At 56.9% G+C, this 15,478-nt stretch overlaps 1 protein-coding gene across 3 annotated transcripts in view; it reads left to right on the forward strand.

Annotated features, from left to right (window-relative positions):
- The first annotated feature begins 10,741 nt into the window (after positions 1-10,741).
- PKD1 (polycystin 1, transient receptor potential channel interacting) overlaps positions 10,742-15,478 on the forward strand; it is an 81,606-nt gene continuing 76,869 nt past the window's right edge. For 2 of the 3 annotated variants that reach the window (XM_085592035.1, XM_085592036.1), the window contains exon 1: positions 10,743-11,098. In XM_085592035.1, the coding sequence (XP_085448161.1) occupies positions 10,866-11,098 (233 nt within the window). In that variant the 5' untranslated portion in view covers positions 10,743-10,865. Of the gene's footprint in view, positions 11,099-15,478 lie in introns of all 3 variants that reach the window. The other variant, XM_085592037.1, reaches the window with a different exon arrangement.

Here is a 15,478-nt window from a genome sequence, read left to right on the forward strand (position 1 = left end):
GGGCACGGCGACAACGGGGGTGCGGGGGGTCCGTGCCCGCGTGAAGGGAGGCGAGGACGGGGGCTCCGCTCCCCGCGGTGCCCGCTCCCCGCGCCGCCCCTGCACGCCCCGGTCCCGAGGCGCGTTGCCGTAGGAGCACCGGGAGGCGCCTCTGGTGGCTCTGCAGGAGCGAAGGGAACCGCGAATGGGGGCTGGCACCCTCACCCCGGGCAGCAGCGTGTCCCACGCCGCACACGCCAGCCCCGCGGGCGGGGTGCACAGTGGGAAGGGGGTGCAGCTCCACAGCCCGGTTTGGTTCAGTCCCGCAGCCCGGTTTGGGGTTTAGTCCCGCAGCCCGGTTTGGTTCAGTCCCGCAGCCCGGTTTGGGGTTTAGTCCCGCAGCCTGGTTTGGGGTCTGTCCCGCAGCCCGGTTTGGTTCAGTCCCGCAGCCCGGTTTGGGGTCTGTCCCGCAGCCTGGTTTGGTTCAGTCCCGCAGCCCGGTTTGGGGTTTAGTCCCGCAGCCCGGTTTGGGGTCTGTCCCGCAGCCCGGTTTGGGGTTTAGTCCCGCAGCCCGGTTTGGTTCAGTCCCGCAGCCCGGTTTGGGGTCAGTCCCGCAGCCCGGTTTGGGGTTTAGTCCCGCAGCCCGGTTTGGGGTTTAGTCCCGCAGCCCGGTTTGGTTCAGTCCCGCAGCCCGGTTTGGGATCTGTCCCGCAGCCCGGTTTGGGGTTCAGTCCCGCAGCCCGGTTTGGGGTTCAGTCCCGCAGCCCGGTTTGGTTCAGTCCCGCAGCCCGGTTTGGGGTTTAGTCCCGCAGCCCGGTTTGGGGTTTAGTCCCGCAGCCCGGTTTGGGGCCAGTCCCGCAGCCCGGTTTGGGGCCAGTCCCGCAGCCCGGTTTGGTTCAGTCCCGCAGCCCGGTTTGGTTCAGTCCCGCAGCCCGGTTTGGGGTCAGTCCCGCAGCCCGGTTTGGTTCAGTCCCGCAGCCCGGTTTGGGGTTTAGTCCCGCAGCCCGGTTTGGTTCAGTCCCGCAGCCCGGTTTGGTTCAGTCCCGCAGCCCGGTTTGGTTCAGTCCCGCAGCCGCCTCCATCCCTCTCGGGTTTGCCGGCACGGTGCAGTCACAGACCCTCCGCCGCCGGCAGCATCCCTCGGGGGGGCAAGGGTGGAACTGGCTCCAGGCCACGGGGGGACGGAGCGTGGGCTGCGGGACCGGGAGCCCGGGCTCCTCCGGTGCGTCTCGGCAACAGAGATTAACGTTTGGCGCCTCTCTCCGCTCCCGAATGTCATCCGAGGCACTGGCGGTCTCTCGGCTGGAATCAATGTCGTCAGCTGCGTGACATGTTCGGGCAGCACGGCCCAGCCTGGCCGGGAATGGAGGTGTGGAGAGGCACAGCGAAGCGGGAGCGAGAAGTAAATCACTGTCAGGAGCAGCCAGGCAGGCATATGGTGAAGATGGAGCAAGTGACAGCACCGGCACAGGGAGTGACAGCTGACAGGGCAGGGATCAGCATCCCAGAGAGCCCGGGGCCAGCGCCAGAGCTCGGGTGACAGCCGTGGTGATGTTGAGGGGTCATTCTCACTGTGGGCATGGATGAGATTTTCCCTTTGGGAGCACTTAAATCTATGGTTAATCCCTGTTAAAGGGCCCTGAAGCACCCCGTGGGGAGGAGGAGGAGCAAGCAGCAGGGCTCTGATGGATTTGACCATGGAAAAGGGAGATGGGCCAGCTTAGGTGCCCCTGTGCACGGTTCCTGGGTGAGATCCCCCTGCTGCCACCCCGAGTCTTGGGCACGGGGGGGTCACACGCTCCGGGAATGCTGAGGAGCTCTGGGTCTGCAGCGCTCCTCCGACACGGCTGAGGCTGAAGGAAAAGCTGTCACACTGGAGGCTCATCATCCCACTCCCCTGCATCCCGGCGATCCAGGCGGGAGATGGAAAAGCTGCCTCGGCGGAGCAGACTGGATGCCACGGTTTCGCACTATAATCTGATTTTCCAGGGCAGCTGCAGTCAATAGAGGCTGAGGCCGCGGAACAAAGTGCAGCGCTGGAACCATCTGTGGGCTGCGGGTTTCTAAGCGGTCCCCGGTGCGGCTTTTCCTGGCGGTCCCCGCCGGGAGGAAGGGGGCACGCACTGCCCTGGCACCCCGCACCTTCGGGGCACGCCCGCCCCGCTGCGCCAGGACTTTGCCCCGCTGCCATCCCCGGGCGAAGAGGATGGAAATCTCCATCAGCGGCCCCGTGCTCCGGAGCAAACAAAGCCAGCTGCTCACCGCCGCCGCACCGGGGCAACGCCGGAGGAGCGGCCCCGCACCGGCGGCAGCAGCCGGGACGCGCCCCGGTCATTCCGGCCGTGCCAGGGGTCCTGCGCTGATCCCGCTGGCCCCAGCCCCCAAATCAGCCTCGGCAGAGCTCGGGGCACCGCGGCCACGAGCATCTCCGGCAGGTTTCCCTCCTGCAGGCAAGGCGTGTGCACAGACACAGCCTGCTCAGAATCGCAGCCACGCCTGGAGATGTTGCTCCTCAGATAGTTACAGGAACTAATCAGATAACGGCAGCTGAACTAAGGGGGATATATTTGCTAAAAATAGCTTAATGGAACAACAGACGCCTGGAGATACGGCGTGCCTCGGGGAAGCAGCATCTGGCACGGCTCTGAGCAGGGCTAGCCGCTACTCCGAGCCATCTACATAGATGTAAATTTGTCCTTAAAGGCAGAAAAACAGCTTGTCCCCATCAGGATGGTCAGTCAGCCGTTGTGCTGCTGTATAAATGTGAGCGTGGAGAGGCAGATGGTGCCACCAGTGCCACCTGTGCCAGCAGCCATGGCGATGGCACCTGCCTTTTGCTCAGCCAGCCCCAGCAGGGAACAGAGCTCTGCACAGGGCTGGAGACACCAGGAGCCCACCCGGGGCCTAGCACCGTGCTCTGCCCAGCTGCTCTGCACAAACACTGTGCCTCAGGGCTTTAAATCTGCCTGTTTTCTTTGGCATGGGACTTGGCAGGGCTCCGTGTGCCAGAAGTTCCACGCCGTGCTCAGAGCCAAGCAAGATATTTCGGTGTGAGGCCTTCCCTCCCCGCCTGCCTCCTCCCGTTGCTCCGGGTTGTTCCGAAGCCGGCTCGTGCCACAGCTGCCCCCGCGCTGCCCGGCCGGGCTCTGTCCGTCCCTGCCTCTCCCAGCAGCCTGCCCAGCCTGCTGCCAGCTCCTGCTGCCAGCTCGGAGGGAGCAGAGCCGTCTCTCCAGCAGGCAGCCCGCAAGGACGAGCTATTCCCATCAGGCACGATGTCGGCTGTGCCAGCTTGGAAGACGTTCATCTTCCTTGCATGGTGACGGCAGGAAGGATGCTGCAGGCTCTTTCCATGTGCTGCCCGTGGTGCCTCTGCTGTCACCTGCTGCAGTGCCACCAGCCAAGGCCTGGGGGCTTCTCTGTCTCTGCTGGGCATTGGTGAAGCTCTGCCTCAAATCCCGGGGTCAGTTTTAGGCCCTTCATGACATGGAAGGGCTGGAGTGTATCCAGGGAAGGGAACGGGGCTGGGGAAGGGGCTGGAGCCCCAGGCGGGGCTGGGGGAGCTGGGAAGGGGCTGGAGAATCCCTGAGGGAGCTGGGAAGGGGCTGGAGAGTTCCTGAGGGAGCTGGGAAGGGGCTGGAGAGTTCCTGAGGGAGCTGGGAAGGGGCTGGAGAGTTCCTGAGGGAGCTGAGGGGGCTCAGCCTGGAGCAAAGGAGGCTCAGGGGGACCTTGTGGCTCTGCACAGCTCCTGCCAGGAGGGGACAGCCAGGGGGGATTTGGGATCTGTTCCCAGGGAACAGGGACAGGAGGAGAGGGAACGGCCCCGGGCTGGGCCAGGGGAGCTCAGGGTGAATTTATATTTGATATTTGATTTGAATTTCTATTTTAATATTTGGGAGAATTTCCTCCTGGAGGGGCTGTCCAGCCCTGGCACAGCTGCCCAGGGCAGGGGTGGAGTTCCCATCCCCGAGGAGATTTAGCAGCCCTGGGGATGTGGCACTTGGAGACGTGGGACAGCGCTGGCTTTGGCAGTGCTGAGGAATAGCTGGGCTGGCTGAACTTCAGAGGCCTTTTCCAACCTAAACCACACTGTGACTCTCCCATCCCGTGTCTCTCTGCCAGCCCTGCTCCAGCTCCTTTGCCAAGGGCACACAGAGCTCTGCCTGTAGAGGAAGAGCCTGAAGGCAGTGGCATCACCTGGATGGAGGTGTGGGCGGGCAGCTGGGGCCAGGCAAACCCAGAGAGCTCAGCTTCATCCTGCAGAGGAGCAATGTCCCCCGGAGAGGTCAGACAGAGGGGACAGCCCTGCTGCAGCCAGCACATCCCATGCAGGGCACAGGGAGGCACAGGGAGGTGCACAAGGCTCGGGACACAGCTGGAGCTGGATGCCAGCTCCCTGCCAGGGTGGGCAAGGACTCTGCTGCCTTGGGAAGGGCCCAGCCCACGCAGCACCGAGCAGGCACCGTTCCCTCCCTCGCCAGTGATTGTTCTCCCCTCCCATCGCTCACTTACCTCTGAACACTTCAATCTCATCGCCTTTGTCAGTGTCGCTGGCTTTTAATTGAAATTCCTCAGACATCTCCTCATCAGCGCAGCCCATCAGCGAGTTTTGTGTGGGAAGGCATTGTTTTCCTTCTGCAGCTGTGAAAGTTAAATTCCAGCATTTTGCTCGGAGACTGCTTTTGTCTCTTCCCTTTCTTACACTGCCAAGCCCAATCTTACAATTGCAACCTCTTCCCTTTGTCTGGATATTTAATTTTCCATCTCTCCTCCGCAGAGTCCCTCTGGTTCAATCTCCTCCACTTCTCTGGCCCATCCTGAGGGGCAGCTCCCACCTGTGGCTCCCTCCAGCCTTTGCCAATGTTTTCCTTGGGGAGGTTTGGAGAGCCCAGCCTGTTTTTGACTCCATTTCTTGGTGTTCAAACCTGTGAGAGCAGCACCCAGCTCCTCAGGAGGGTTTGGACACTGGAGGTGGGCAGACATGGAGCTTTCAGCACGTGCAGCCCAGGGGCAGAGCCTGAGCCCTTCTTCCCCCACCAAACTGCCCCATTAGCCCCTTCTCCCTCTCCAAAAGGCCAAGGCAGGCAATGAAAACACCAAAAACCATCCCCAACAGTGTTTAAGAGGAGGACCCACACTGGCAGCAAAACCGTGGGCAGCAGGAGGATGGGATGGGGGCCAAGGGTGCTCAGTCCCCTCCTCTGGAGCAGAGTTTTTCTCTAATGCCTGGCATGTCCCCATGGGCATCCCCAGGGAACCTCGGTGCTGCCCCGGGCCCCCACTGCCCCCTCCCACCCATAAAAGGGTGATGGTGCCAGCTCCTAATGAGCCTGCACTGGGCTGAGCCAGGAAATTAATTTTCCTTGTGCCAAGACTGACAGGAGCCAAGGTCAGGAGCAGAGGGCTGAGTGCAGGGCAGGCCCCAGCTCAGCAGTCACCCACGAGGACTTTGAGACAGGATGCAGAGTTGGATGTTCAAAAGGCCTTTGAAACAGAGGGACATAAACACAAATCCCCAGCCTCCCTAATATGAGATATTTTCAGTCTATTTTGTATGTATATTTTAGATGCTTTTCAGACATGCCTCAGTGGCATCAAATATTTTAGGAATATAACATGTCAGCTTGGAAATATCTGAGGTATTTTGTAGCTGTACACAAACACATCCTGAGCCAGGGAAGGCTTAGACTGTGGCTGTGGTTTCAAAAGCAAGGGTATAAATGTCACAGGTGCCTCTGTTTCCATTCACACTTGGCCATTTCCATCCCGGAACGATTCCCAGCAGCCAGACCGTGGCTGGAGCATGAGCCCAGCCAGTGGCCCTGAGCCTGGCACTGCCTGGAGCCACCACAGCCGAGCCCACGGAGCTGGAACAAATAAATCCCTGCAAACCCTCATCTTTGGAAATGAGTTTGGCACTGCAGAGCTCAAGAACTCCCACGGGCCAGCCCTGGGATGTGAGCAGCGCTCTGGGCCCTTGTAAAACAATAAACAGTGGTAATGAGCAGCATGGAAATGTGCAGGGGCTCGTCAAGCTGCTGCTCTGGAGAGCCAAGGGCCAGCTGGGGAGAAGCTCCCGCTGCGTCTCGAGGGGATGGATGGGTGGCAGCGCTGGCCCAGGGGCTGGAGGAAAAGCAAACCCAGCAAACCCAGCTCCCACCCGCCCGGGGACACGCGAAGGAGTGCCAGGCGTTCATCAGCGCTAATTGGTGGCAGACGGCTGATGAGACACGGCTGGGTGGGATCCATCAGCCTCAGGATCAGCAGCTTTTGTCTTTCTGCTCTGACACACCTGAGGTGACATTCCCAAGCTGAGCGTGCGCTCCAGGTAATGAACAATCTGGGCGATGACCGTGACGACGCAGCTCCGAGTTTTTAAGGCTGTTTCCTAAGGAAGGCAGGAAATTTCTTCTTAGCAAAAATCTAGCGAGCTTTGGCGATTCGTTTTGAATTCCAAATGACAGCGTGTGAGCAGCACGGCCAGCCCGGAGCCAGGCGCTTCCAGGCACTCAGGGCTCTGGAGAGCAATCCGTTTCCTAATTCCCAATCTATCCCCGCTCTCTGTCAGCGGGAAGCCGTCCCCGCTTGTCCTTTAAAAAAAGGATGTGGCACTTGGGGACACGGGTTGGAGGTGGCATTGGCTCTGCTGGGGGGGCAGCTGGACTGAGTGGTCAGAGAGGGCTTTTCCGACCTCCCGGATTCTGAGATTCCGTGATTCCGTGATTCCCGGGCTCGTTCCGGGTCTGCTCCCGGTCTCTATCCCGGAGGCGGTGCTAGAGGGCGCCCGGGGCCCGCGAACCGGCACCGGCACCGGGCTGAGCCCGCCGCGGCTCGGGGCGGTGGAGCTCCCGGACCTGCCGGCTGCTGTCCCGGCCACGGCTGGAGCAGAGGGACGGGAAAACCGGGGAAGGAGTATGAAAGAGCCAGGGCTGGGCGAGGGAATATGAAAGAGCCAGGGCTGGGCGAGGGAATATGAAAGAGCCAGGGCTGGGCGAGGGAATATGAAAGAGCCAGGGCTGGGCGAGGGAATACAAAGAAGCCAGGACTGGGTGATGGAATATGAAGGAGCCAGGACTGGGTGAGGGAATATGAAAGAGCCAGGGCTGGGCGAGGGAATATGAAGGAGCCAGGACTGGGTGATGGAATATGAAGGAACCAGGACCTGGTGATGGAATGTGAAGGAGCCAGGAGTGGGTGATGGAATACAAAGAAGCCAGGACTGGGTGATGGAATATGAAGGAGCCAGGAACGGGTGATGGAATATGAAAGAGCCAGGACTGGGTGATGGAGTGTGAAGGAGCCAGGAACGGGTGATGGAATATGAAGGAGCCAGGTCTGGGTGAAGGAATATGAAAGAGCCAGGACTGGGTGAAGGAATATGAAAGAGCCAGGACTGGGTGATGGAATGTGGAGGAGCCAGGAGTGGGTGATGGAATGTGGAGGAGCCAGGACTGGGTGATGGAGATGGTCCCTGCAGGGGTCACTCCTCAGGGAGCGTCACTGCCCCATCCCTGGGGGGATTGAACACATCCCTGGAGGTGGCACCTGGGGACACGGGTGGGCTCGGCAGTGCTGGGGGAACGGTTGGACTCGGTGGTCTTGGAGCTCTTTTCCAACCTGAAGAATTCCATGTTTCTATGATCACACAAGAAAGGGGGGCACAAACTGCAGCCACGTCTTGTCCAACAACCTGCAGGGAGGGACACAGCCCCCTCCTCCCCCGAGGAACAGGGATCCCCAGCTCCTCTGGGATCCTGTATCCCACTCCCACTGGAGAGCTCTTTCCCCCAGACACTCGCTGAGCACCAGCTGTGCTACCTGCACCAGGTGAGAGTTACCTCTAAACGGGGAAATGACAGCAAATGGAGCTGTTACTAAGGCCATACATAAATACAGCTGCTCTCCAAGGGCCCACAGCTCTTGGCAAGGGACCAGGGAGGTCAGGAGGGGCATTTTGCCTGCCTTTCGCAAGCCCCACACGAGGTACAGTGGATGGGGCAGAAGGCTCCCTGTCCTGGCTCAGCCATCCTGGCCCAAATCCAATTTCCAGCTGCACAGTTTCCCTTCAGTGGGCCACAAACACACCTGGACAAGAAGGTGCCTGCACTGGAGCTGCACCTGGTGCTGTAGGAGCCAAACTGTGTTCCATGTGCAGACATGGGTGCTGGAGAGAGGCTGCCGCGGGGTTCCAGGGCTGTCCAAAGCCATCTGCAGTGTTTTTGGGATCTGGCTGGGGGATCTGGAGGCAGGAGGGACATTCCTGGCCAGCCACAGCTCTGTCACGTTTTGCTGAGCATGGTGTGTCTGGGATGTGCTGGGTGCCTGCATGCAGGACTGGGAGGACAGGGAGAATTAACAGCCTCTTCACTGGGGTTTTAATTCTGCTTCAAGTAAACAGTGTTGAGAAACCCTCCTGTTCCCGCCAGCGGGAGGAAGCAGCAGAATCCCTTCCCACAACGAGCCATTCCCAGCCTCGCAGTGAGCAGCAGCCTCCCAACCCCAGAGTACTTTTTCCACTTCCATCATTTTCCCCAGCTGCTGTTTTAAAACCCATCCCAGCGACAAGACTTCCCTCCAAGATCAAAAATCGTGATTTGATGTGAACAAATGATTTTCTCACCGCTCTGTCAAGTGTGCTCTCTCCTTGCACACTCACTCAAGTATTTCCTTGCTCGCTGCCCTCCTTACAGCTTGGCAGCCCTGGCTTTTGGGGGAGAGCCCTTAACTTCATTCCATCAGCTGGATTCCATTAGCCAGCTAATCTACTGATTACAATCCACACACAGGATATTTTCTCCTTGCTGTTATCTGAAAGAATATGGGCATCAGTACAAAAGAAAAGAAAGAGAACCCTACAAAAAGCAATTTACAATTGAGGGAGCGGAAATAAATATATTGTAGTCACATGCGGAAATAGTAACCATGGAGCTATTTTGGGCACAATACATCATGCAGAGGATGATGTGTCTTTCAAGCACATTTCAAGCCCAACATTCAAGGCACAAAATGTTTTTGGAAAGTAAATTCTCACATACATTACGCAGCATGCCAAGGAGTGGGGTTGGATGCTGTCAGGCTTTGCGTTTCAGGTTTGTTCAGAGTTTGCATACAGGAAGCCAGAGCCTCAGCAGGACAATCCCAAAGCTAAAACCACCCAGGTGCTGATGGATTCTGTTGGATCAGGACCATCCTGGGTCAACCCCACTGGGTAGAGCCAGATCTGGGGTCTTTTCCAACTTAACTGATTCCGGGTGGGATTCATAGCCCACAGTGGATGCACATGCAGTGCTGAAGGGCCCCTAGAGAATCCCACATACCCAAAATCACAAGTACCTTCAAAAATCCTACGTGCTTCAAACCCAAACCATCACCTTGGCTAACCCTTCTCTGTCCCGAGCAGACACAGCACATGTGAAACACCAACAAATTAGGGTGCAATAATCAGCTGTCACAACTGCTCCATCCTTTCCAGGTGGGGCTGGGGCTGGTTTTGGGGACATGCCTTCTGTAATGATGCTTCCTTTGGTTGTATGGGGATTTTATTTTAGCTAGATTTTTTTAATCATTTCAAATCAGAAACAATTCAGCTTCCCGAGGAGATGTTGTGGGATGATGGATTGATCTCACCAGCTGAGAGCCACAGCCAGTGCCTGGGGCGAGTGCAGGGTAAAAGTGACATTGAAACGTGATAGATTTGCTGTGTTTAATGGTAAAAAAAAAAAAAAAAAAAAAAAAAAAGCACTGGAAAGTACCTGCCTTGTTCTTGCTCTCTCCGAGGTACCCGAGTTACCTGCTGTGCTGGGGGTGTGATGCAGCTCCCACTGCATCCCGCAGCCCTCGGGAACGGGCAGCAGCCTCGGGGCGGGCTCAGGTGGGCACAGCGCCCTGTGTGCCCAGGCAGCGGGAGACAATTCCCTGCCGCATCCTCTGCCCTGCCCGGTGTCCGAGCCCCGCACGGGGATAACCCTCCTGTCCCGGGGATGCTCGTGTTCCCCGGGATGCCGCTGCTGCCCGGCATGTTTCTGTGCTCAGGATGCCCGTAGTCTCTGGGATGGCTCTGCGCCCCGAAAGCCCGGGGTGCTCCTGCCCCAGGGACAGCCCTGTCCCCCGGGACCTCCGTGTCCACGGGATCCCCGTTCTTTCGGGGTGCTCTGTCCCCCGGGATCCTCGTGTCCCACGGGATCCCCCTGTTCCCAGGACACCCCTTCCCCACGGGATCTCCTGTTCCTAAGACATCCCCACGGGATTCCCTTGTTCCTAGGACACCCCTTCCCCACGGGACCCCCCTGTTCCCGGGACATCCCCACGGGATCCCGCTGTTCCCGGGACATCCCCACGGGACCCCCCTGTTCCCAGGACATCCCCATGAGATCCCCTTGCTCCTAAGACATCCCCACGGGATCCCCTTGTTCCTAGGACACCCCTTTCCCACGGGATTTCCCTGTTCCTAAGCCATCCCCACGGGACCCCCCTGTTCCCAGGACATCCCCACGGGATCCCGCTGTTCCCGGGACATCCCCACGAGATCCCCACGGGATTTCCCTGTTCCTAAGCCATCCCCACGGGACCCCCCTGTCCCCGGACACCCCCTCCCCACGGGACCCCGCTCCGGGGCGCCGTGCCCGCCGTGCCCCGCCGGCGGAGCCGGGCCGGAGCGGGGGCGGCCGGGGCTGGAGCGGCGCCGCGTTTCCGCCGGGCGGGAGGCGGAGCGGGGGCGGCCGCGGCCGGGCGGAGCGGCAGAGCCGAGCGGCGCCGGGCCGGGCCGGGGCTGTCAGCGCGGCGAGCGGGGCCCCAGCGGGCCGGGCCATGGCGGGCGGGCGCTGAGGCGGCGGGGCCGGCCGGGGCGGCGGCGGCGGCGCGCCGGGGCCATGCCATGCCCGTAGGGAGAGATGCCTTTGGGAAATGGAGACACTGGAGCACAGCGCAAACATGGCGCCCCGCGGCTGCCGGGCTGGTGCCTGCTCTGCTCGCTGCTGTGCGGGGGGCTCGCCGCCACCCCGGCCCCCGCCTGCCGGCCCTGCGCCCCGGGCTGTGCCTGCGCCGCGCCCGCCTGCGCCGTCAACTGCTCGGGCCGCGGCGTGCAGCGCCCGGGGGCCGCCGTGCCCCCCGCCGCCACCGCGCTGTGAGTACCGCGCACCGCGGCTGCGGGGCGGCGGCCCTGCCGGCTGCCGAGAGCCGCGGGGCCCGCCGCCCGGGGGGCTGGGAGGGGGGATGGAGCGGGGGGTTCGGGTCGGGAGTTTGCTTTGGGGGTTCCGTGCCCGGAGTTTGGTTGGGGGTTCCGAGACGGGAGTTTGGTTTGGGGGTCCGAGACGGGAGTTTGCTTTGGGGGTTCCGTGCCCGGAGTTTGGTTTGGGGGTTCCGAGACGGGAGTTTGCTTTGGGGGTTCCGTGCCCGGAGTTTGCTTTGGGGGTTTCGAGACGGGAGTTTGCTTTGGGGGTTCCGAGACGGGAGTTTGGTTTGGGGGTTCCGAGACGGGAGTTTGGTTTGGGGGTTCTGAGACGGGAGTTTGCTTTGGAGGGTTCTGTGCCCGGAGTTTGCTTTGGGGGTTCCGTGCCCGGAGTTTGCTTTGGGGGGTTCGAGACGGGAGATTGGTTTGGGGGTTTCGAGCTGGGAGTTTGGTTTGGGAGGTTTCGAGCCGAGATTTTCGTTTGGGAGGTTTTGAGTCGGGAGTTTGGTTTTGGAGGTTTCGAGACGGGAGTTTCATTTGGGAGGTTTTGAGTAGGGAGTTTGGTTTGGGAGGTTCCGAGTTAGGAGTTTGCTTTGGGAGGTTTCGAGCCCGGAGTTTGGTTTGAGGGTTCTGTGCCGAGAGTTTGATTTGGGAGGTTCTGAGTTGGGAGTTTGCTTTGGGGGTTTTGAGCCCAGAGTTTGGTTTGGGAGGTTTAGAGCTGAGAGTTTGGTTTGGGGGTTCCGTTCCGAGAGTTTGGTTTGGGGGTTCCGAGATGGGAGTTTGGTTTGGGAGGTTCCGTTCTGAGAATTTGGTTTGGGAAGTTTCGAGTCAGGAGTTTGGTTTGGGAGGTTCCGAGCTGGGAGTTTGGTTTCGGAGGTTTTATGCCAGGAGGTTGGTTTTGGGGGTTCTGTGCAGGAAATTTGGTTTGGGATGATTTTTTTCCATGCAGGGAATTTGGCTTGGGGGGTTCCATGCTGGGAATTAGGTTTGGGATGTTCTGTGCAGGGAATTAGGTTTGGGGGGTTCTGTGTTCAGGAGGTTCTTGGAGGAATGACGGGAGGAGGCTGTTGGGGAAGGAGCGTTTGAATGGGGGTTAAAACACATTTTAAAGCGAATCCGAAAGACGCAGCTGAGAAGTAACAAACGTCCCTTGGGTGGGATGACAGATGTGTTTGTGGCTGGGTGTTCTGGGTCAGTCAGGCGTGTTCGTGGAGGGGCACTGAACGGTCCATGTGCTCTGTCACTGAAACCAGCTCACTGCGTGACGCAAGAACAGACCTAGGGGAAAGTTTGGCTTTCCGTAGGGAGCGACTGTTCAGTTCTCGACGAGACAAAAGCATCGAGTGATTCATATAAGAAAGATGACGTGGGGCCTGGTGCAGTGGATGGATCTCACATGAACTAATTTTTGGTGATGTTTCGCTGCTTTTCTATTTGGATACTCTTAACTAAGCTTCCACTTTTTGTGTCAATACAGAGATACTGCAGAAGTTGTGGAGTACCACGGTAAACATGCGTTGTAAGTTTTGCAGGCTGTGCAACTGGACTAACTTCAGGAAAATGTGCACATCTCTAAATCCAGCAGCCAAGGTGTTTTCCAGCTCTTTTCTTGCTAGATATATTTAGACTTATGCAAACAAACCAGCCATTGTTTGTTGCAGAAAGTCCCTAACGGGAAAAGACTGGTTTTTATTAAGGAGATTCTGGATTTCTGTTATCTGTTGTTGGTTTGAGATGTGGATCTGCAGCTCCCCGGGCTGCTCACTGGTCACTGTGGAGCAGCCTCCTGAAGGCTGTGATGATCAGTCCTTCATTTAGCTTTTTGAGGATTTGGGGCTATTACAATGTGTTTCTGTGGTTATTAATATCAGTAGTAAGTGTTTGAGACTGTGTTATTGTTGTCCAGAGGTGCTGAGTTGTAAAAGCTCCCTGAATGTTTCAGGTACTGAGCAGTGACAGATGGAAGTGGGACGTAAAGCTCTTGCAGGTGAACAAAACCATGGGAAGGGGAGATGCTCCAGAGCGATGGATGGTGTTGGTGGCACCGTGTTCTGATTGCAGAGGTGTTTGTGTGGGGCACAGAGCTCGTGTTGGGAGTTCAGGCTGTGGAGTCATCCCTGTCACATCACTGTGTGTGTGCTGGTCCTGTTCTGAGGGTGGGTTAAGATGTGCTGAAGTGGGTTTCTTCCAGGTTTCCTGCCCTGGTTGGCCTCCTGGTGATGGCACCAACTCTCCTTATAACCATGAGCAGTTTACAGATCTGTTTCTTTGGGACTCTGGCTCGTGGCTCAGTGAGGTTATGCGAGCAATTTTGCCTAATAATTTCACATTCCCTTCATTGAACACGGACAGATAAATAACATTTATATATTCTCTCATTAGAGGAAAAATTATTCTTAAATAGCTCAACAACCCCCTTTTTAAGAATTTAATTATTCTGAAATGAAAGCAGCCTTTAGGAAGGCCAAATTCTGAAAATTCCCGATGCCAGAATTCCCGGGCGTTTTCTTGCAGCAGCACTCAGCAACTGCGATTTGGAATTTGTGGCTGTGGAAGCGAGGCCTAGGAAATGAATTCCTCTTGTATCCGACGTTTTAGATGGAGCAGCTTTGAGGAAATAAATGCCAACTGCGGCCGCGCTGTTACCAGGAGCACGGGGAAGTGTCCCATCCAAAGAATCACTAAGGAAATGGGCTCTGCTGCTCGCAGACACCACATACCTCGCTGGGAGCAGTCTCCAGGCAGACCCAGTGGGAATATTGGCCCCTTCCCATGGCCAGAGTCAGGTTCTTGAAGTGTAACGCAGAGTCTGGCTGGAACCAGGAGCAAAATCTGTTTTTCCAAATAATCCGTAGTGCGCAACACGCAAAACTGAACTGGGGGAGCGACGCGCTTCGAGCGGCAGCATTTGCACTTCTGAGCTCCTCCATCCCAGGAATGCTCTGATCCTTCTCTTTTCAAGTGCTTTGCTCTCAGCACTACCGGATTTTGTTCGCATTTATTTGAGCCTGAGCTGTTTCTTGAGCTTTCATCACTTATTTCACTCCTCAAGTGGAAATAAATCTCATCAAGGCTTTCCGACTTTCCCTTGCAAATACTGATTCTTTCTGACGCATCTTCGGTGGCGTGGCAGGTTTGAAGTGGAAATTAGAATCTCAGTGTAAAAGGATGAGAGTGGAAACTTCCTCTATTTTCCCCTCATTAGCATGGAATGGTATTTGTGGATGGTGAGAAGGAGAAGCTGGGATCAGAGGAGCTCTGCTATGGCCAGGCTCCTGCAGAAGCAGATCTGGGGGTCAGAACTTTCATCCAAAACCCAGTGGGGTTTTTTGTGGATTTGGCAGTGAGCCCTGGGGTTGCACTGCCCAGCCGGTGACTTCACCTAAATAAACCTTAAAATAAACAGATCCTATGATTCAGGAACCTGCAGTCTGGTATTTTAAATTTCAAGGATCAGCAATGATTGGTAGATTTAGATATTATTGCACGATGCAGAAAAAGCCTTTTCAAGGCTTGAGGTATCTTCAAAAGCTATCAGGGGAAAAAATTTTCCAGTTTAAATTAAAATCTAATTCAGGTAAACCCACAGGCAGTGGAGTGTCTGTACAGTAGTGTCCAGGCCATAAAAGCAAAATAGCTCTATTGCTGTTCCTAGAAAAAACTGAGACAGCCTGGAATGTCATTCTTGTAGGAAGCCATATCCCAGCAAAAACAAGGCAGCGTTTCTCTTTTGTAAGAGATTTTGGAGAGGGGAAAAAGGCCCAAATGAGGTGCTAGATAAATATTTTGCCAGCGAGATTCTTTCAGCCTGTGGAAGGGACCAGTCCCATAAGAAACTCGTAGCTATAGTCTGAGTGTGAACAAGGAGGTGATTCTGTGGTGTTGTGTCAGAGCAGAACGGGCTCTGCTGTTCGACAGGGCTGGGTTGTTTATTGTGCTCCTTCCTGAAGCTGCAGAGAACTCTCAGTGCTGTTCCCACGACTGAGAAACTTTCTGAAAATTCAAACTTTTCTTAGTGGTGTTTCAAAGTGTATTAAGAAAAATGTGCAGCTCAGGAAGAGCAGGCATCCACCAGAGAGGTGGATTTGAAGGTGCTCCTGCTCTTGGCAAAAGTTGCAATTGAATAATCCTGAACAGCATTAACATGTCTCACTTTTGTGATCTGTAGTTTGGTGCAGCCAAACCTACAAATGTTTTGTCACCAGGTAGTGACAAAACCCCACATGTTTAAAGAACTGTAATTAAACATCTTGGAAATCCCCACAAGGCAGGACGAGCTGCTGGTGGGACCCTCGGGGTTTCTTCTGACACCCAGTGTGTTTTTTCCTGTGCACT

This window comes from Lonchura striata, chromosome 14 (genome assembly GCF_050655825.1).
Source record: "Lonchura striata isolate lonStrDom1 chromosome 14, ASM5065582v1, whole genome shotgun sequence".
NCBI lineage: Eukaryota > Metazoa > Chordata > Aves > Passeriformes > Estrildidae > Lonchura > Lonchura striata.